Source organism: Jaculus jaculus, chromosome 3 (assembly GCF_020740685.1).
Source record: "Jaculus jaculus isolate mJacJac1 chromosome 3, mJacJac1.mat.Y.cur, whole genome shotgun sequence".
Taxonomy (NCBI): Eukaryota; Metazoa; Chordata; class Mammalia; order Rodentia; family Dipodidae; genus Jaculus; species Jaculus jaculus.
This window is the reverse complement of record NC_059104.1, coordinates 61,043,992-61,067,392: the sequence shown is the minus strand read 5'-3', so window position 1 is coordinate 61,067,392 and position 23,401 is coordinate 61,043,992. Positions and strand designations below refer to the sequence as shown.

General features: G+C 40.8%; 1 protein-coding gene across 2 annotated transcripts in view; it reads left to right on the top strand.

The window, feature by feature from the left end:
• The window catches only part of Vwa8 (von Willebrand factor A domain containing 8), a 463,242-nt gene that overhangs the window by 12,038 nt on the left and 427,803 nt on the right, over positions 1-23,401 (top strand). For both annotated transcript variants that reach the window (XM_004650767.3, XR_006636125.1), the window contains exon 2: positions 2,383-2,460. In XM_004650767.3, the coding sequence (XP_004650824.2) occupies positions 2,383-2,460 (78 nt within the window). The remainder of the gene's footprint in view (positions 1-2,382; positions 2,461-23,401) is intronic.

The following is a 23,401-nucleotide window of genomic DNA, read 5'->3' as shown; positions in this document are numbered from 1 at the left end:
TATGGTTATTTTTTTTTCTTTATTTTTCTTTAATTATTTATGTGAGAGGTGCACCAGGGCCTCTAGCCACTGCAAACTAACTCTAGATGCCTGTGCCACCATGTGCATCTGGCTTACGTGGGTTCTGGGGAGTCAAACCTGGGTTCTTAGGCTTCGCAGGCAAGCACCTTAACCACTAAGGCATCTCTCCAGTCCACTAGTACTATGTTTAAGAGCAGTGGTGAGAGTGGGCATCTCTGCCTTGTTCCTGATCTCAATGGAAACTCCTTCAGTTTTTCCCCATTAAGTATTATTTGGGCTTTAGATGCTTATTATAGACTTAACTGTGTTGAGATATAAACTGTCCATGCCCCTTCTCTAGCATTTTGATCATGAAGTGATGTATTTTGTCAAAGGTCTTCTCTGCATCTATTTAAATTATCATGTGGTCATTGTGATTAAGTATTTATTTGGAAAAAAAAAAGTGAGTATTATCTTGAACCATCCCTGCATTCGTGGATGAATCCTCTTGATGAAGTCAGATAATGCTTTTGGTTTATTGTTGAATTCTGTTTGTAAGGATTTTATTCAGTATCTTTCCATCTAAGTTCATCAGGGATATAGGCCTATAGTATTCTTTTCTTGTTCTATCCATGGTTTTGGTCTTATGGTGATGCTACCTTCATAAAAGGAGTTGGGGAGGATACCCTGTTCTTTGGTTATGTGAACAGTTTGAGAAAAACTGTGGGTTTCACTTCTTCAATGAAGGTTTGATAGAATTTGGCTGAGAAGCCATCCAGTCCTGGGCTTTTCTTTTTGGAGGGTTTAAAAAAAATATTATTTTAGAGTGAGAGACAGAGAGTGAGAGAGCGAGTGAGAGAGAGAGAGAGAGAATTGGTATGCCAGGGTCTCAGCCACTGTAATCAAAATCCAAATGCTTGTGCCACTTAATGAGCATGTGCGACCTTACACTTGCCTCACTGTTGTGCATCTGGCTAATGTGGGATCTGAAGAGTAGACCATGGGTCCTTAGGCTTTGCAGGCAAGTGACTTTCTCTCCAGCCCATTTGGGCAGGTTTCTGATCATTTTTTCAATCTCAGTGTATATGATAGGTTTGTTTAGGAGATTAATGTGCTTTGAGTTTAGTTTTGGTAGGTGATATGTATCAAGACCAGACCATTGGGAAATGGAGAAGGAACTGAGAGCTCTGGTCTAATCACTTTGTGTATGCATCCTCCAGAGAAGGGGATTAGGGAGGTGGGAACCCATAGATCATTCAATCATGAAGCCTTTTTTTTTTTCTTTTTCTTTGAGGTAGGGTCTCACTCTAGACCAGGCTGACTGGGATTTACTATGGAGTCTCAGGGTGGCCTCGAACTCACGGCGACCCTCCTACCTCTGCCTCCCAAGTGCTGGGATTAAAGGCATGCACCACCATGCCTGGATGAAGCCCGTTTTTTTTTTAATGTATAATTTTTTGTTGACAACTTCTCTACTTACAGACAATATGCAATGATAATTCCCTCCACCACTTTCCCCTTCACAACTCCACTGTCCAAATATCCCCTCTCTCTTTCTGTGTCTCTTTTATTTTGATGTCATCATCTTTTCCTCCTATTATGAGGGTCTTGAGAAGGTATTGTTTGTCACTGAGAAGTCTTGGATATATCAAGGCAAATTTCAATCTGAACAGTTTCATTGTAAAGAGTGGTACTCTTCCTTTGGCTCTTACATTCTTTCTGCCACCTCTTCAGCAATGGACTCCTGAGCCTTGGAGGATGTGATAGAGATGTTTCAGTGCTGGATACCCCTCTGTCACTTTTTCTGAGAACTGTCTTGCCTTTTGGGTCAGCCCAGTGATCACCGCCATCTGAAAAGAGAAGCTTCTCTTACCAACAATGAGAGTAGCATTAATATATGAATATGAACATTAAGTATAGTTCTTACAGGGCAGTTTGTGACCCACTTTCTCAACCTATTCCTCACCTCATAAAGTTTCCAGAACCTCTTGAAATAATTCTTAGGGTCTGTGTGTTCAAATCATGACCTTATGGCCATTTTGTGTTCTAACCATAACAGTGATTATATACATAATACATTCTTCTGAATTGCTTTTGCTTATATTAGCATTACCATTAATGAAAAGTAAAGCTAGTTAATATATTTTATTGTACTTCATCATTTTTATCAACCTAGAACTTGAAATGTGAATTTTGTCAATACCTCATTTCTCTCTGATACCACTTAAACTGTGGGTAGAAGTTTTAGATTACAGCTTACAGACCCATGTCCAGTATATTTGTGTCATGTCCCTCTCTACAGCTTAGGAGAATTATTGTTATTAGAAGAGTACTGTGCTGCTTGCCTTCTATAATGATTGTGTTTGTTTACTCTCGTTGTAGGTGATACAGTTAGTATTGGAGATGTATTCTACAAATTGAAAACTCCGAAGAGTCCGGAACTTGTGCCACAGAACTACAGTAAGAAATTTTATTTTTATTTTTATTTTTTGGTCTTTTGAGGTAGGGTCTCACTTTAGCTCAGGCTGACCTAGAATTCCCTATGTAGTCTCATGGTGGCCTCGAACTCACGGTGATCCTCCTACCTCTGCCTCTCGAGTGCTGGGATTAAAGGCATGCGCCACCGCGCCCAGCAGAAATTTTTATGTTTGAGTGAATACATTTAATTTTTACTGTGGTAATTTTTGGAAGTACATAAATCTATATAGAAAATAATATAAACCCACAATGTTATTCAATTTCAACACTTAACAGTATTATACCAATTTTTTGTCCTTCTTAAGACTAGGTCAACCTACCTAAGAATTGGTACTCATTTCTTTCTTTTATTGTATTTAAAATCGACTCCAGACATCCTTTTACTTCACTTGTTTTTAGTATAAAACTTATTTTTTAAATCACATACTATTTCATTCATTTATTTATTTTGTGAGGTGAAAAAGAGAAAGAGAGAGAGAGATAGAGAGAGAAAGTAAATAAGTATGGGGGCCCAGGGTTTCTAGCCACTGCAGTCAAGCTCTAGATGCATGTGCCACTTTGTACATTTGGCTTTAGTGGCTACTGGGAAATCAAACCCAGGCTGGTGTACTTTGTAAGCAAGTGCCTTTACCCACTGAGGCATTTTCCCAAGGGCTCACATACTGTTTCTTGAGATGAACTCTACATGTAATGAAATGCACAGATTTTGTGTTCATTTGATTAAACAACTTTATAAAACTGTATGACCACCAAGATTACTTGAATTATCAGTGTCTCTTCTCCCTTTCCCTACCCTAGAAACGGCTATTCTTTCTTTTGCCATGATAGATCAGTTTTGCCTATTCTTCAGCTTTATGAAAATAACATCATATGGGGTGGTGTGTGTGTGCATGCCAGCACATGCCTGTGTGTGTGAATTTGAGGTTCATCCATGTTATTGATCCTATCCAATGTTTTATGAGATTTAATTCATATACTGCAAAGTTCACCTTTTTGAAGAGTACAGTCCAGTAAGTCCTAGTATGTCCACAGAGCTGTACAACAATCACCACTGTCTAACTTAAGAACACTTTATCACCTCTGAAAAGAATCCTCATTCCATTAATGCTCACTCTTCATTTTCTTCTTCTCATGCCCAGCTTTGGGCAGTGACTATTATACTTAATGTTTCCATGTATTTAACTATTCTGAACATGTCATATTCAGTGGGGTCATATAATATATGGCCTCTGGATCTGGCTTATTTCACTTAATGTGTAATGTTTTCAGGGTTCATTGACACTTTAACATGTGTTACTACTTAATTGATTTTATGACTCAATAATATTCCATTGCATGGATATTCTTCCTTTTTTCTCATTCTGCATATCTCCAGTTTTGGTCTACTTCTGGATTATATAGTAACCCTGTTTAAAACTTTGTAGAATTGCCAAAATGATTTGTAAAGTATTGCACCATTTTACATCCCCTTTAGCAATGTATCAGGTTTATAATTTTACTATACCCTCACTAACATTTGGTATAACCTTTTTAAAATTACAGTCTTTTTTGATTATATATATAAATATATTTGGCCCTGGGTATTGAACCTAGAACCTTAAGAGTAGGCAAGCAGTCTACCATTGAGCTGCATGCAGAGTTCTTTTAATTTCTTAAAATTTGATACCAGGGTCTCACTGAGTTGTTCAAGACAAGCTTTAGACTCACTCTGTAGTTCAGGATTCCTTGAATTTGTAATCTTCCTGCCTCAGCCCTTCCCAAGTAGCTATATCTTATGGCTGTATCATGAGGCCCAGCTACTTTTTGTTATTGTCATTGTTGTACATGTGAAGTATTTTGTTGTAATTTTAATTTGCCTTTCTTTAATGACTTCAGTCTCGTCTTTTCTAAATCTTATTCCATTTTTTTTTCCTTCAGAGAATCTCTTGTAAACATTAATTCTGATAAGTCAGTCTTTAGCTATTTTGACCTGGTCTTAGCCCAAGCTCATGCTACTTTCCTGTTCTAACTTCCATTCACTAGGTACACTGATGAATATACATATTTTTTTTTTTTAATTTTTTTAAAATATTTTTTATTTATTTATTTGAGAGCGACAGACACAGAGAGAAAGACAGATAGAGGGAGAGAGAGAGAGAGAATGGGCGTGCCAGGGCTTCCAGCCTCTGCAAACGAACTCCAGACGCGTGCGCCCCCTTGTGCATCTGGCTAACGTGGGACCTGGGGAACCGAGCCTTGAACCGGGGTCCTTAGGCTTCACAGGCAAGCGCTTAACCGCTAAGCCATTTCTCCAGCCCCATATTTTTATTTTTTACTGTTGACTCTTCTACTAGGCTGTGTACTCTTTGAAGAAAGATTTCTTTCTTTCTTTTTTTTTTTTTTTTTTTTTAGGTTTTTCAAGGTAGGGTCTCTCTTTAGCCCTGGTTGACCTGCAATTCACTATGTAGTTTCAGGCTGGTCTTAGACTCACAGCAATCCTCCTATGTCTGACTGGCTGAAGAAAGATTTTTCTTTCATCTAACGCAAAGTTCCACTAACTCTACCTTCTAAATGGCTTTGTAATCTGTCCTCTTCATTTTTTTCCTCCTTTCTACTGGGAATTTTCAAATTTTTTATAATTAACAATATCCCATGCTAATTCCCTCCCTCCTTTCATTTTCCCCTTTGAAACTCTACTCTCCATCATATCCCCTCCCTCTCTCAATCAGTTTCTCTTTTATTTTGATGTCATCATCTTTTCTTTTCCTCCTATTATGATGGTCTTGTATAGGTAGTGTCAGGCACTGTGAGGTCATGGATACCAGGCCATTTTGTGTGTGGAGGAGCACATTGTAAGGAGTCCTACCCTTCCTTTGGCTCTTGCATTCTTTCTGCCACTTCTTCCTCAATGGACCATTAGCCTTAGAAGGTGTGATGGAGACATTGCAGTGCTGAGCACTCTTCTGTCACTTCTCAGCACTGTGATGCCTTTTGAATCATCCCAAGGTACCTGCCACCTGAAAAGAGAAAGTTCTCTGAAGAAAAAGTGAGAGTAGCATTAATATATGGGTATGAATGTTAAGAGAAGTGCTTATTGGACAGTTTGATGAACACAGTATGTACATTTAGCCAGACAACAACAGATGTTATACCCCTAGGGCTCATGACTACCCCTGTTGTAGGTTTTCAGTATCAGTGATGCATTCCCTCCAATGGAATGGGCCTCCAGTCCAATTAGAGGGCGGTTAGTTTCCCCTATAACAGATGTGCCACTGTTGTACCTGTTGGTTCATTTGGCCTGGTTAGCCAAATGAGAAGGCTTGCAGTGTCCACTGTTGAGTATTTTCACTGGTGATTTCTCTCTCTCCCATTGAGCTGCATGCAGCCTGGCTTTTTTTTTTTTTTTTAAATTTGTTGTAGCATTTTATGACAGGATTAGACTGTCTCAATTGCGTATCAATATTCAACTGGTTACAAAGTTTATGACATAGACAATTGTACAAAATTATACAAATTATGTAAAAAATTATATCACAATGTGTGATGTGAGTATTCTAGGAGAGGTTATTAAATTTTAAATAACATGACAGAGGAAAAAGGAACAGAAATTCAAAGTCATTCTTGCCTATGTGACTTGTTTGAGGTCAACCTGGGCTGTATGAGACTCTGTCTTGAAAAGAAAGAAATGAAGAAAAAAACCACAAGCCATGCTGATGGCACACACCTTTAGTCCCAGCACTCTGGGGCTTTCAGTTACAGGACAGTTCACAAACTGCATGTACCTTGGGACTGTGATCCACAAATACATGATATGGTGACATTCAATGAAAATGGTTCACAAGTTTAGTAACTGTGTTTTATCGTTTTTATTTTTTAAATTGGTTAGTTTTGTACTCAGTGAATATAGTCAAGTTGGTACCATTGTTAGGCTCATCCATGTCCTGTCTCTTCCTCCTAGCCCCTCCTTGTTGAGGTATATGGGTTATGCATTGTGGAGTTGGCCTATAGTTATGGATAGGAGAAATGTCTCTGTGTATCATGACCCATTGTGTGGCTCTGACATTCTTTCTGCCCCCTCTTCTGCAAAATTTCCTTGAGCCATATTGGGTTCATTTTTGGTCTGCTTCAGTGCTGAGGTGTTGGGGGCCTCTGGGTCTCTGGATATCTGATTTGGTAGGAGTTGATTATTTTCTGTGTCAGTCTCCTTCACCCTTGTGCTGGTACCTGGTTTGCCAAGAAAACAGCACCCTTGCTTGTTTTGCCAATTATTCTTAGTTTCAGCTGGGGCCCTTTTGAGGTATGATGGGGTGGTTCTCTCCTTAGGATCTGCATCTGTCTGAAAAAGAGAAGCAGGTTCTACAACAGAGAGTAAGGTTAGCACCAGACAAATGGGATAACCCTTATTTTTTTTATAGAGAATTTAATAGGTATAGGCCCTCTTGTAGCCCACGATTGTTGGTAGCATGATAATGGAGAGTGGGTGCAGCATGGCTTCTTCCAGCTTTCTGTTAGCTGGTCTACATGGAGGAGGTTTTCAGCTCAGGTCCAGCAGGATTTCTCAGTGGCTGTGCAGCCCAAGTATGTGGAGTCTTTAGCAATAGGGTCTTACCATCTGTTCCTGGTGGGAAACCAAGGGCCTCGGCAATGGCCTGTAATGCTTTGGGGGCATCAGAGACCTCCCTGGCCAACAACTCACTGGAAGGTATCCCATCCCTGGCACTGAAAAATTCTAGTAACAATCCATGGCTCCTGAGTGTTCCTTTGTCCAAAAAAGTAGGTTTCCATATGATTTGTTTATATCCTCTTAGATTTTGATTAGCCCGCCCCTCCACCATTCCTTTAATTTACTGAATCTCTTTCCCTGACCTCACTTAGGCCTTTTCACGCCCATTAATCTGTTCTTCTATTTACATATATGCAACACCATCCTTTTAAGTCCCCCCCTCCCTTCCTTTCTATTCCCTTTGTATCTCCTTTCTAGCTTAATGGCCTCTGCCACTGAGTTTTTTTTCCTACTCACACAGAAATCCAATTATCTGTAGATATGATCCACATATGAGAGAGAACATACGACATTTAGCTTTTTTTTTTTTACTAGGTTTTAGGTAGTTTGGTTTAGGTTCCAGTTATTTTCTTGGTGCTCATAATAGGCATTATAACTTTTATTTTTTAAATTTTTTTGTTCATTTTTTTTAATTTGAGAAAGACAGAGAGAAGGAGGCAGATAGAAAGAGAGAGAATCTGTGCACCAGGGCCTTCCAGCCACTGCAAATGAACTCCAGATGCATGCACCCCCTTGTGCATCTGACCAGTGTGTGTCCTGGGGAATTGATCCTCGAACTGGGGTCCTTAGGCTTCACAGGCAAGCGTTTAACTGCTAAGCCATCTCTCCAGTCCATAACTAACATTTATTTTAAATATATGTGTCTCTGTGTATGTATGAGTGCGTGTGCACGCATGCGTGCATGTGCGTGTGTCTGCATGCATGTGTGTGTAGGCATTGGACAAACTGGTGTCATTTCTTAGTAGCATCATTCACTTTTTTTTTAAAGATCTGATGTATTCTATTTTTAATTTTTTAAATCCCATTTATTTATTTAATTAAGAGAGAATGGGCCTGTGGCCTCTAGCCACTGTAAACAAACTCCAGACACATGTGCCTCCGTGCATCTGGCTTACATGGGTAGTGGGGAATCGAACCTGAATCCTTAGGTTCTGCGGGCAAGTACCTTAACCGCTAAGATCATCTCTCCAGCCCTATTCACCTTTTTTTTGAGACAAGGTCTTTTAATAGCCTTGAGCACCTTTTTTTGAGACAAGGTCTCTTAATAGCCTTGAACTTGCCTATTTGGCTGGATTGGCCAACCAGTGAGCCCTAGGGACCTACCTGTCTTTTCTTCCTTGTACTGGGATTACAAGTAAATACCACCACACCTTGCTTTTTTATGTCGCTCTGGGATAGAATGCATGTTCTCATGCTTGTGAGGCAGGCACTGTACTGACTGAGCTGCTTCTTAGTCCCCACAAGTAACACCCTAGAACAATTTGTTCAGATCAGTGCTTACTTAATTTTAGTAATATAAGAAACTTTGCTGCAGCATCCAAAATACTGTCAGTCTTTTACCACCTCTGTTTTCTGTGCTATTATCATGAATGACACATTTACATGTTAAAAGTCCACTGACACAGTTTTGTAGTCATTGCTTTTAGTATTATTTTGTAAGTTAAATAGAAAGATGGACAAAAACATGTTCATGTTGTCTTTATGTTTAACTGTCTTCTTTCTTTTACATAACACTCTGTTTGGGTGAATTTGAGTTACTGTCTAGGGTACTTGTATTTCAGCTGGAAGGAAGAGCACACTTACTTCTTTTAGGATAGTTCTGCTGTTGAATTCTCTCAGATTTTGTTCATCTGCAATGTCTTAATTTCTTTGTATTGTTTTAAAGAGTTGCTTAAAAATTTATTTATTTTTGATTATTTTTAAAAAATTATTTATTTGCAGGCAGAGAAGGAGAGAGAAAGAGAAACAGACAAAGAGAGAATGGGAGTGCCAAGGCCTGTAGCCACTGCAAATGAACTCTAGATGCATGTGCCCATTGTGCATCTGGCTTATGTGGCACCTGGGGAATCAAACCTGGGTCCTTTGACTTCGCAGGCAAATGCCTTAACAGCTAAGCCATCTTTCTAGCCCAATTTCGTTGTATTTTGAAGGATAATTTTACTGGATGTAGAGTTCTTTTTAAAAATTCTTTAAAACATTTATTTATTTATTAGAGAGAGCCATAAAGGCGGGGGGGGGAAGAGGGGGAGAGAGAGAGAGAGAGGGAGGGAGGGAGGGAGAGGGAGAGGGAGGGAGAGAGGGAGAGAGAGGCGCATGCCAGGGCCTCCAGCCACTGCAAACTAATCTATATGTGCGTGCCAACTTGTGCATCTAGCTTATATGAGTACGGAGGAATTGAACCTAGGTTTTTAGGCTTCACAGGCAAGCATCTTAACTGCCTAGCTACCTCTTCAGCCCATGGATGTAGAAATCTTGATTGAAAGTTTCTTTCAGGGTTTTATTTTTTTTAAATTTTATTTATTTATTTATTTGAGAGCAACAGACATAGAGAGAAAGACAGATAGAGGGAGAGAGAGAGAATGGGCGCGCCAGGGCTTCCAGCCTCTGCAAACAAACTCCAGACGCGTGCGCCCTCTTTCAGGGTTTTAAATATGTCATCTTTCTGTTTCTGGTTTCCAGTTTCTGATGAGAAGTCAGTTACTACTTTTTTTTAAAGGTTTAATGAGACTCCATTGGATTAAGAGAAGAAAAGAGTACAATGTACAGATAGCTTCTGCCATATGGAAGGTAGGGGAGAGAAGAGTACTTGTGGGAGTAAATGGTCTCACTCCCCAACATTTCAGCCCTGTCAGGCTTTGATGGGAGGCTTACCAGAGCAGGGACCTGGGTTTTCAAGACAGGTGAAAAGCCAAAAAATGAGGTCTGCCCACCTGATAAGCATCTGTTTATAATCTTATTGTGGTTGGCTTTACCCTCTGGTCTAGCTGAGTCTGAGAGACAGCTGGTTTGTTTGGTCTTGGGGCCTGGCTCAGGAAGTAGCCAGCCATAAGCTTCACCAACCACAATGTCAGAATCAGATTTAAACCTTAATTTTAGATGGGCATGATGGTACATGCCTTTGATCAACACTCAGGGGCAGAGGTAGAAGGATCACTGTGAGTTTGAGGCTATCCTGGGACTACAGAGTGAGTTCCAGGTCAGCCTGGGCCAAAGTGAGACTCTAACTCACTCCCCACCCCCATAAACCTTAATTTTAGGAAATGGGAACTTCTTCCCAGGGAGGGACTCAGATTGTTTATGGGTCAGTTACTAATTTTATCAATGGTCCTCTCTATGATGAGTCATGTTGTAAACATCTGCTTTGGCTTTTAATGATTTGATTTTGGTGGTTTGTCCCATAAAAGTTCATGTCCTAGAAGCTTAATCTCCAGTATGATTGTCCTGGGGGAATAACTGAACCTTACCTGAGGATGCAACTCAGTTTCTTTGCCTAATATGCACAAGGCCCTGAGTTCAATTCCCAGCATTGGAAAAAATAAAAACATGGTAGATCATTGGGGGCATATCTCTCAGAAGGGATTGATGTTGGTTTTGAGGACTGAGTTAGTTTCTTTGAGAATGGTTTTATTTATTTTTAAATAATTATGGGCTTTACTGCCATGAACATATCACATATCGGTTATATTCCCATTGTGTTATACTCTTTTTTTTTTTTTTTTTTTTGAGGTAGGGTCTCACTCTGGTCCAGGCTGACTTGGAATTAACTATGTAGTCTCAGGGTGGCCTCGAACTCATGTTGATCCTCCTATGTCTGCCTCCCCAGTGCTGGGATTAAAGGTATGCGCCACCATGCCCAGCCTGTATTATACTCTTATATTCCCTTTGCCCGAACACTCTTCCACTGAGGGCCTTCCTCAGTGGGGTTTGAGTATTCACTGTGTGGTCATTGAGTGTACCAGCTAGTCTCTGGGGGTGGGACAGTAACTTGGGATACTCCTTTCTACCCTGTGGCTCTTACAATCTTTCCACCCCTTCTTTGAAATATTCCCTGAGCCTCAGCAGGTATATTAAAAATGTCTTTTAGTGTTAAGCTTTCTGCATCCTCTGAATTTCTGCTTTGATAAGTTTTGAGCCTCCTCAGTGTCTACTGCCTTCTCTCTCGTGGAGGTTGTCAGGCTAGCAGTGAGAGCAGCACTTGTGTTTAAGTTACCACTTCTGTAATGTCTACTGGGGCCTGGTTGATGTGATAGAGATACATAGTCTCATGCTAGGTAGTTGGCTATCTTTTTTTTTTTTTTTTTTTTTGGTTGTAGTGATGGCAATCATGGGTTCTTTTATTTAAGTTGATCACACATTATACTTTATATTTCATACAGTTGTATAGAGGCTGCACAGCAGGCAGAGGCAAACCCATGAGAAAAATCTTGTAGGAACCAGACAAAATGTTGCAAATTGCAGTCACAATGTTGATCAGGGCATAGAGTTGTCAAATTTAGGTCTGGCTGGCAGGCAGTTTTTTTAAAAAATTATTATACATATTTAGGGAAGTACAAAAGCAAGAGAAGGAAAACAGATATACCCACATGATTTGAGAGCCCAAGTGGTGGGCATGGAAGCACAGTATAAAGGAAAAGAAAGTACCAAGAGCTCCTGCCATGTGGAGGGCAGGAGGGGGTAAAAAGCCAATGTGGGAGTAAGGGGGTGTGGCAGCAAGCCATGCTGAGATGAGGGAAGTTTACTGTAACCTTGAAGTTCAGGTGCTGGCCAAGAGAACTTGCCTTCCCCTGGTTAACTTATTTCTAACCTTATGATGCTGGGCCATACCTTCTGGCTCAGGTAAGCCAGAGAGACAGCTGATTGGTATGCATAGAGGTTGGCTTTGGAATAGGCTAGCCATGGCACCAAATTCTGGGGGCTGAACTTGACCAACCACAATGTCAGGATTAGATTTATATTCTGGAAAGGGGACCTCCCTCCCAGGAGGGGCTCAGGTTGTTTGGGGAAAAATAGATCTACAGAAGAGATAAGTGATGTCATACTTTGATCTATAGCAAAGTGGAAACTACCATGATAGGCCCAAATCCATTCCTGCTTTTTACTTTCAGGGGCCCAGTCACCCTAAACTACCTAACAAAGCTTACTCTTACTCATTCTCATTCTCTTCTCTTGAGAAGACACTCTAACTGCTGTTAGAGGAAAGAGGACAGTGACTGGCCAGTCTTTAACAGCTTTCAGCTGAACATAGTCATAGAGTAATTACAGTTAGAGTCTCTTCCCATCTGTGGGGGAATTATCTAAGGGACTCTGCCAGTATATTGGTGGAATGCAGGAAGATAGTTAGAAGAAAATGTTGGGGAGAAAGAATAAAAGGAAGGAGTTAAGGGGAAGTGGGCACACAGCAAACTGTCACCTTTAGAATTTCCATTCCTATAGGCTTCTGGGCTTTGGAGAGCATTCTAGGGAACCCAGGTGGATGGAGTTAGGTTGTCTTAGGACCATCTGAGTGTGAGATGACTGAGATTCTCTCTCAGAACTGTTCACTGAATAGCACAATGGTGTCTGACATGGTCTGAATGGTTTGTAAAGCAGATGAGTTATTAACAGAGTTATCTGGAATACATATACAACATTTAACCTTGATAATGGTAAATACACAATATTTTGTAAATAGTCTTTCTTCATCATTCGAACCTCAATATTTAGAAGAGAAAATTCCTCAGCTGTGTCATTTAAAGCCTTTGGGTTTTTGTATCATATAACATCTTTTAAGCTGATAAATGGACTAAAAAGAGACTAAATGATCATACCATTGAAAAATATTATTAATCTATTGGTGTTTTAAAACCAGTAAATTGGCTGGTTATGGTAAAGTTTTATGTTTGTTATTCTTGTGTCCAAGGAAATCCCAGTGTGTACCTTTTAAATCCATCCTTAGGCTAGCCAGGGCCAAAGGTTGGTACCACAGAACCAGTAGGTTCCACTAGGGGCTTCCAGTATGTTTCTGTTCTCAAGACGAATTTACTGGCAAACCATTCTCATGGTTTGGAGTATATTTGGCATAAGTTAGAAGGGACTCATCATTGTTCCCAGTAGAAGGAAGTCTTTTGACCTAAGTGACCTTTGGTCAGAGTCATCCATATGTATAGATTTGAAAATAACCATCCTGACATCTGTGGTTGTTCTCTTATTGTAGAATTAGCACCACTAGAGAGGGGGCTGACATGCCTTAAGGCCTTGTCTCTTTCTCCTTTTTCGAAAGCTCTTGTGTCCCTGGTTTTCTCAGGTAGACTTAATAGGCCATCCAGATAATATTTGAGGCATCCCTTTATTTTTGGTTATATGTTTCTCTTGAGTGTTTAAGACCAAGCAGGTGGCCAAAATTTAATCAAGGATGCACTTTTGGAGGTTGCTAATGGCTCTCCAACAGAGACTTTAGGGACCTGGGAGGAGCACTATGGCTTCTTCAGTGCTGGTGAAATGCTAACCAAGTTGCTTTCCTTCTGGAAAGTCTGGAGGATTGATTTTTCCTTGGTTGTGACTCTCTTGTTTTAGACTGTACATCAATTTTTTGTTTCCAGGTCTTCATGTCCTCCTGATCAGGAAGACAGGTGAGCTACTAGAGGGCCAGTTAGAAGTGTCCCATCATCTCCTGTGGCCTTATGACCTGGGAGCAGAGACCAAAATATTGGCCTTTTTAGTTCAGTGAATCCAGTTGTATTTGGCTTTTCATAGGTTATTAAAACACTTAGAAAGGAAATTATACTTGCCTTGAAGGATGTACATATATGGTACATCTGATTAGTAAAACAGATCTAGTTAAAGAATGGCTCAAAAATTTAAAGTCATTTTGTCTAATATCTGAGTATAATTATCCTGTGACAGTGTAGGCCATATCTGAAGCATGTACAGTAGGCACATCTTATACTTTAAATAGCTAATAGCTGTAAGTACAGACAGAACATGTTGTTAGTCCTGAAAACAATATTTTTATCAACCAATGTAAGCCAATTATTTTGACCTAGAAAACTGCCAGGGAAAGACAAGACAGCATAAAGTCTTGAGCAGGTGGTTTTGAATGTCAGTTTGAAGTGGACTTTGTCATGGGCAGGAGAAACTGCTTGGGTTGTAGTGTGGAGACAGAGGTGAAGGTCTTTTGCTATAGCATTTCTCCTGGGGGAGGCTTGTCAGTGTGCCTGCTAAATCTCAGTCTTGGGATCTCCTTTTCTGTTCCCAACTCAGGAGGTTATCTGTGCTGATTGATATGTCAGGCACTGCCAGGCACAGGCTGGAGCCTTCAGGAGAGGGGCCTGAGCTGCTAGGCATGGCTAAGAAACCCAAGGCAACAGGAGGCCACTCCCTCTCCAAACCTGGAACACCCGAAGGAAGGCTTTGCTCATAGCCCTGTGACCTTTGGCCAGTTTAGGAAACTCCTTATCAGCCAGCAGCCTTCACACAGTCCTGAGACCCTTGATCATCTGAACCCCCCTCCCCATTGCCTATGTGCTAGAATGAATGTCGCCATATGCTAATTAGGCATCAGAAATTAACTTGGTACATCCAGTCCCCTTAGGGTCCTCAGATGCTTATAAACCCATTTCACTGACAATAAACTGAGGTGTTCACCAAAAGTCCTTCTCTTTTGCGCACACCCACCCCGGTTGCCTGGGCGCCTCAGCGGGGACTGTGGCCAGCCCCTGGAGCAAGGACCCAGGAACCCACAATTGATATACTCAGGTGGTTGGTGTTTCTGATATTATTTTCATATGCCCATGTGTTCCTGCTTTAATTTGGTAAGTTCATAGGTGGTAATATTTGTGTGAATGTGAGCTGTCAGTTTGTGCCATTGTAATACAAGACAGATGGTGGTTATATACTTAAACAAACAATAGCAGTCATTTCTATCTCACCAATTGCACTCAGAATGGAGCAACCTTTTCTTGTAAAACATTCTGTAAATTAGAGTTACACAAGGCAGGACAGGGCTTGAAAGCTACAGTACAGAATAATTTGGGCACAGACTGCTCTCGACACCTCTGCTGAGCTCTAGGCATGTATGCATCTTGGGACATGAGTTCCATACTCTTGCACTCCCTAGGAAGCTTGTAGTTGTATCCCCACCTTCTGCTTATGTGGACCCTCAGGGTCAGCCAGCAGTAAGAAATAGAACCTTCTCAGTTCTTTCCTCAACATGGGCATGGCCTTCAATACTCCCAGGCCTACATTGGAGCTCTTTAAGTCTCATGTGATTATCTGCCTCTCAGTGTTTTGATCATCTCTTGTTAGCTCCATCTGGCTTCTGTGCTTCAGGCAGCTGTGATGTTGAACAATTGTAGTTGATTTTTATGGACATATACCTTGGGGCAGTGCTGTTTGCACACAGTGAGATCTGAGTAGGCTAAATAAAGACAAAGGCTCCAAATGGAGCATTTCATAGAGCTGCCAGACCAGCCAAGCTGGGATAGTTCTCTAGGGATACAGCTTTTTGGAGCCCTTCAACCTGTTCTGTCCTCTTCAGTATCTTCTAGGCTGCTGATGTACACTTTCACAGTGGGTAGTTGGTGTATAAGGCAGTCACAGAGTAGTGATTGGGATGGAATTAAGGCAAGTTAAGCCCCAAACTCATGGTCTTACTGAGGTGCTCACATTTTTCTTAGATAATACTTGTCAGATTATTGAAATCCTTTTGTTAATTTCTAAGAGTTCTGAAAAAGTTGCCTTGCACAATTTTTGCAGTATTCTCATTTTCTTTAATGGAGCAATGAAATTTTCAGAGATCCCTTCCCTGTTATTCCAGTAATACCTGTTGTGATCTTGTGGTTTTAGTTGGTTTTTCTCTGAGGAGTAATGATGTACATGTTATTTTCTTACCCTCACTGACAATTAGTATATTTTCACTTATGAAATGTTTGTTAAAGCCATTTTAAAAAATATTGAGTTATTTGTATTTTATTGTCTACCAAATTTTCAGATACTTATGCTATGAATTTAGGTCGTTTATTTTATACACACATGCACAGATGTGTATTATAAATACTTTTTCTCAGTCTTTTTACATATTCATTTCCTCATTTTATTGATTGGTAGAGTACCCCCCCCCCCCCCCGAGGTAGGGTCTCACTCACTTTAGCCCAGGCTGACCTGGAATTCACTCCGTATTCTCATGGTGGCCTTGAGCTCATGGCGATCCTCCTACTCTGCCTCCCAAGTGCTGGAATTAAAGGTGTGCGCCACCACGCCCAGCAGATTGGTAGAAGTTTTGATTACATTATATTTATTGATTTTTATTTATTTTATGCTTAGTGCTCATTGTATTTATGATGATATTCTACATATTTTTCCCTGAAATATATAGTTCTTACTTGTTTATTTTTTGTAAATGTATGGTAAAGTGCACATGTGCACACACACATGCACACATGTACACATTCATATGCATGTGGGAGCATATATGTGTCTGTAAGAGTGCTTTGTGTATGTGTGTGTGTGTTTATAGGCCTGAGGTTGACAGTGGGTGTTCTCTCCAGTTGCTTTCCACCTTATTTTTTTAAAATATAATTTATTTATTTATTAACAGAGAGAGTGAGAATGGGAGAGAGAGAGAAAGATTGAGAATGAGGGTACCAGGGCCTCTAGCCACCATCAAATTCCAGATGCATGCATCACTTTGTGCATTTGGCTTTATATGGGTACTGGGGAACCAAAGCTGGGTCTTTAGGCATTGCAGTCAAGCACCTTAATCTCTGAATCATCTCTTCAGCCCTCCACCTTATTTTTGAGACAGGGTCTTTCATTGAACCTAGGCTACAGCTTACCAATTTGGATAGACAAGCTACCCAGTAAAACCTAGGATCCACCTATGTCTACCTCCCTCTTGCTGGGATTACAGGCTCATACTGCCACGCCCAGTATTTTACATGGGTACTAGGGATCCTAACTCAGGTCCTCATGCTTGTGCACCAAGTGGTTTACCCTCTTAGCCATCTCCTCAGCCCCTTTTAATTTAGTTTGAAAGAGTAAGTTCATTTCGTCTGTTTGTAAATTCTTTGGCATGCCTTTTGTTTTTGTATTTTTTAAACTTTTAAAATTGGTAACCTTCATACAGATAAGTAATATGCCATGATTATAATGTTTTTGTATTTTTGAAAATGGGGTTCTATTAGGTTGTTCATGATGCCCTAATTCCCAGGCTCAAGTGTGCCACTCACACAAGCTCTCTGGTATCAGGAGCTACATATGTACATCATCACCTCAGCCAGCATACCTTTTTATTTTTTTCTGTAAGATAGACTTCCTTATTTTTTAAATATTTGTAGAACTCGTACTGATGTTCATTCTCTTATTCCTAATACTGAAAGTTTGTACTTATATTTTTTATTAGTCTTATGATATTCACCAGTTATATTAACTTTCTAAAGAAACTGCTTTTGACTTCATTTTTCTCTATTGTACATTTGTTATTTGAATGCATTCTAAGCTTTATTATTTCTGTACTTTTAGTTCAGTTTCTTTTCTAACTCTAGCTCTAAGAATCATAGCAAACCACAGTTAGTTTTTGCTTTGCAGTGTCCAAAGTTTTGGATTGCTGGGGAGTTGTCTTTGTCACTGAGCATGCTGTGCTGTTCTGTACATTTTAACCCTGGAACCCTTTTTCTAGTCACTGTACCTCCAGAGGCTACTTAGGAAAAGTCAAGAGGGATGTACAACACCTTGCTTATACATCAGTTCTGATATTCATTCATCTAGATTGATCTGGAACTTGCTTTCAGGCTGTTTTTTTAAATTGACAACTTCCATAATTATAGACAAAAACAGGTTGTTTGAAGAATGACAAATGGTTGTAGGCCATAGCTATCCACTCATCTTCAGTTTCCTCTCAAAGATCATCATCCTTAATGAGCATCCACTTTGCACCAGATGAAAACCAGAGGAACTGGGTGGGATTATTATCATGTCTTCTGGCCCTCTGTGACCTTAGTGGGCTATTGTCTTATACTAGAAAAGATCCAGCATGCTCCTGGAAGGGTATCTCTCAGCTACTACATGGTGTCTGTTTTTCAGTCTGCTGCTCTGTGCGTTTGCACTTGGTGATGTCTGGTGGGATAGAGTTAAGTGGGCGTGAGCTTCTTTCTCTGTGGCTGGGATGATTGAGTAGATTGATTCTTGTTTTTTCATTTTTTCATTTTCATTTTTACTTTATATCAAAAACTTCCATAAATATAGACAATATACCATGATCACAATCTCTTCCCACCACTCTCTCTTTACCCCTCCACTGAATCCCTTCTTCTTTCCAACTAGTCTCTCTTCTGTTTTGATGTCATCATTTTTCCCCTTCTTTTTATGCAGGTCTTATGTAGCTGGCATTAGCGACTGTGAGGTCATGAATATGAAGGCCACAAGACAGTATTATAAATACTCTTCCCCTTCCATTGGCTCTTATATTATTCCTGGTACTTTTTCCATAATAGTCCCTCAGTCTTGGATGGTATGATACAGACGTCTCAGTGCTAAATACTCCAATGTCACTTCTTAGCACTTTGGTCAGTTTTTACTCACCCCAGTGGTCACCACCATCTGAAAATAGAAGACCCTCTATAAACAAAAGTGAGATTAGTATTAATATATGGACATAAACATAAGTAGTTGAGGACAGTTTGATGGATACCATATATCCATTTAGCCAGATGACAGTAGTCATTACTCCCCTGGAGCTTATGTCCTCCCCAGCCATAGACTTTTGATTTGGTTTTCAGTAGTAGGCAAGAATTCCCTCCTGTGGAGAAGGCCACAAGCCCAATCAGAGAGCAGTTGTTTCCCCCATTAAAAGACATACTATCATTGTACCAGTTGTACATTTTGCCTGGCTGGCTAGCTATAAATCTTGCAGGATCCACTTCTGGTTAAGATTACTGATGACTTTTCTCCCCTAATAGGCTACATAGGTCTTTCCAATGTCTTGAAAGCTTATTGTCAACAGAGCGGAGGCTTCCAATTCACTCCAGCTTGATTTCTCAGTGACCTGCAGCCCAAGCATGTGTTGTCTTTAGAAACAGGGTCTCACTCTCTACTTCTGGTGGGAAACAAGAGCCATGGAAATAATACCCTGTAATGTTTTGGGACACATCATGCCTCTGTGGCTAACAACTTGCTGGAAGGTATCTATGGTGGTTTGATTCAGATGTCTGCCATAAAGTTATGTGTCCTCAGTGCTAGGTCCCCAGATGATGGCAATTTGGTAATTAAACTCTCCTGGAGGCATTGTATTGTTAGGGGCAGGGTTATGGGTGTCTAGTCAGCTTTGCCTTGCCTGTGTTTGGCACACTCTCCTGTTACTGTTGTCCATCTGATGTTGGCCAGGAGCTGATGTTCACACTCTGCTCCTGCTATCATTTTCCCCCTGCCATCATGGCACTGCCCCTCAAGTCTGTAAGCCAAAATAAGCCCTTTTCCCCCCACAAGCTGCTCTTGGTTGGGTTTTTTTGCCATCAGTACAAACCTGACTGCAACAGTAAATTTGGTACCAAGGAGTGGGATCCTTGCTGCTAGAAACCTGACTGTGGATTTTAACCTTTTGGAACTGGTTTGAGGGAGGAATGTGGAAACATTTGAAATGTTGGCCTAAGAAATGCCTTGCAGAACTGTAAGTACAACTTGACTATTCTGGTCAGAGTTTGGCTTATGAGGGTGAGAAAGAACTTTGCCTGGACTGGCTAGAAGCATTTTGTGTGAGAGACTTGTTATGCCCATGTCCTTAGAACGTGTGCAGGGTTGCATTGCATAGAAATAGATTGGTGTCAGCAGAGGGATATGGCACCAAAATGAAATCTTTGGGCTGAAACTTATGTCCATTAAGCTGCAATTATTTGAGAGATTACAGCCATTGAAATTGGATTAGCTGATCTGGGACAAGAGAAAGAATGCAGAAGAATGCTGAAGGAGAGTCCTGTTCTTCAAAGTCGGATTTATTTTCTCCTTTTATTAACAAGTTGGTAGCCCATTTGGTATTATGGAGTATAACAAATGCAGAAAAGAGAGAGTCTTTGAATTTGCATCATGACTTTGTATTTTGAAAATGGCCATAGGTGGTGTGAAACAGGCTTGTTGGAATACCTGTGTGGAGATCTCATGGAGCCATTAGATGAACTATGGGTTGCAACAGAGACCCAATGGAGATGCCAGGACTATGGGATGGCTGCCATGGAGAGGTGCTGGCACCAGATGGAATTTTGCTTGACTGCCAGTAACCTACCTGGAGGGATGGAAGTAGAATTCCACAGACTTCTCATTGGTTACAACTACTGGACTTGGAGGCTTGTCGCTGACTACAGTTGTTCGACTTGGAGCTACAGAGTTTCATGTTTGTCCTGTTTTAAATCTTGAATGGTTGAATATTTCTTTGCTATGCCCAATGCCATCTTTTGCAGTGTGAATGTTTATTCTGTGCCATTATGGAGTTTTTTTTTTTTTTGTATTATAGCTCAGTTAAAAGACCTTGAGCTATGGGGATGTTTGAACATCATTGTGATTGATACAAACTATGATACTTATTAAGTTGGACTTAATGCATTGCATTTTATTTTATGTAAGGCTATCAGTTTATGGAGGCCAGAGACAGAATGTGGTGGTTTGATTCAGATGTCCCCCATAAACTTATGTATTCTGAATGTTAAGTCCCCAGCTGATGGTAATTTGGGAATTAAACCTCCTGGAGGCAGTGAATTGTTGGGGGCAGGCTTATGGGTGTTATTGTCAGCTTCCCATTGCCAGTGTTTGCCACATTCTCCTGTTGTGATTGTCCACCTGATATTGGCTAGGAGGTGCTGTCCACCCATTGCTTATGTCATCGTTTTCCCCTGCCATCATGGATCTTCCCCTTGAGTTTGTAAGTCAAAATAGGTGCATTATTATTTTTTTTTTTCTCCACAAGCTGATCTTGGTTGAGTGTTTTCTGCCAGCAATGTGAACCTGACTGCAACAGTATCCCATCCCTGGCTCTGAAGTTTTTCTAGTAAAAATCTATGGCTTCTGGGTATAGCATTATCCACTTTTGTAGGATTAGGTTAATTCTTCAAGCTAGCTCCTGTGTGGCCATTTGTAAGCTGTTTGGAATTTCGGTTTGTCACTCTTGATCCATCTGAAGCTGGTTCTTTCTCCTCTTGCCATTCTACCAGGAATGAGAGTAAGCTGTAGGGCTTGTCTTCCCATCAAAAGCCTCAACACCTTCCAGAATTCGGAAAGCTTCTTTAGCTTTCTTTTATTCTTTGGTGTGTGCTGAGTTTCAGGAAACTGTGATTTTTATAGGTTAACTGTTTTGTTCTGGTTGTTAGACTGGAAGTGAAATTCACTTGCAGCTCTCTTCTTGCTAACTAAAAGTGAGAGCCAAGAACATTTATTTATTTTGTTTTTGGGTTTTCCGAGGTAGTGTCTTACTCTGTCCCAGGCTGACCTGGAATTCACTATGTAGTCTCAGTGTGGCCTCAAACTCCCAACAGTCCTCCTACCTCTGCCTCCTAAGTGCTGGGATTAAAGGCAAGTGCCACCACACCCAGCAGAAAAGTACTCTTATTCATCCTGCTACTTTCTCTGCAGTGTTTCCTGAGCCCTGGAAAGTATGATAGAGATGCTAAACCCTGGGCTTTCTCTTCTTGTCATTTTGATGGGTCTTGAGTCTCCCAGTGTTCATCAGTATTCATTGCTATCTGTAAGAAGAAGGTTCTCTAACCAAAATTTAGAACAATATTGATCAAAGAACATAAACATATGTAAGGGTCCAAGAATCGCTGACGAAAGACCCAAGCCTCAAATAGTATGTAAAAGCAAAGAGTGTTTATTCTGCAGAATCAACCAGCCACTCATGCAAAATGGTGACCCTGAGAGGAACTGGCGGGCTCCTTTTAAGCACAGCTAGAGGAACTTTGGCAGGCTTAGTCTTTTCTAACTTGTTTGGCTAATTTGAACAGTAGCTGTACTTGCACTCTTTTGATTGGTCCTAAGGTTTTGGTGGGCTAGATTTAGGAGAATTTCAGGCAGGTTAGGTAATTTTTTAAATGATTGGCTAGGCAAGCAGCAATTACAGTTGTTCATCTCTGAATGGTTGGGGCAGAAGGGTTGTGGAAGGTGTAAAAGGGCCATGTCTCCAGGAACTGACTCAGCCCCTGGGCAGTTATCTTTTCTGGCCACATGTCAGGATCACTGTTGAGTAACAGCCCACCCTTTCTCAGAAGTCTTGCCTGCCTCTCCGGGAAACTGGAACTTAGGCCTGGTAAGGTGTCTAGGGTAGCACCTTACTGAAGTCTGTCATGGCATCAGGTTGGTCCCTTCATTCCCCCCTTGAGTATGGTCCCATGTCGAATCCTTGAGATGTATCTAAAGGTTGGTGTTGTTGTTTCAGAACTACTAGTTGTACTGTGGCTATGCAGTCCTTAACAAATTTGACCAAAGCATTAATGATACAAGGTCCACAGGTGAGGGCAAGCAGTAAATGGATAAGGGGACCAGTTAGGGCAGAAATTAAAGCCATTAAGCAAGGGGACCAATTGAATATGGACTCATACCATCCTTGAGATTGTTCTTTTTCTAATTTTCTTTCATGTAGTCTTTTTCTAAGTATGGCCATGGATTCTTTTATAACACCAGAGTGATTAATATAGAAACAACATTCTTCCTTTAAGGTGGCACTGAGACCACTTTGTTGGAGGAATAGGAGGTCTAGTCCCCATCTGTTCTGCAGTACTACCTCAGCTAGGGAGGAGAGAGAGGCCTGTAAGTGGGTGATTGATTTTTCTAATTTGCATCAATGATGACCTTAGGTCTTTGTAGTTTTTGTCTTGAAGCACCAGAGCGGAGGTGCTACTGCCTATTGCCCCAGCTAAACCAAGGCCTAGAAGAGAAGACAACAAAACAGCAGTAACGATTTCTTGTTTTTCCCATCCCATTGGCTCTGATTGTGAAGGAACATCTTGGTCGGGGTAGTAGACTATCCTGGGGGTTAGCTGTACTAACACACAGGAGTCGTTTGTGTGGTTGACAACCTGGGCATGGACACGGGGTTAATCCTGTAGTATAAGCCCACCATCTGTCTTCTGGGGGAATTAAGTACCTGGAGGCAGTGGGAAATTGGGTTTGGTTACATAGATGAGAGTAGGCTTGGGGGGTCTGATCTCCAGTGCAGAGTCCCTTTCCTGTCACTGACTGGAGGGTTATTTTTCCTTTTCCTGATTGTTGCCAATGGCAGGCCATTGCCTCTGCAGCCATAGAATAATTTTCTGGTATTGCTATACCTTTGTAGAAAGGGGGTTGTGGGTTGAGACACAATCAGCAGGCCTTAGTAAGTTCAGGCCTAGAGGAGTTGAGGACCTTATAAGTTGCCTCCAATAGTTC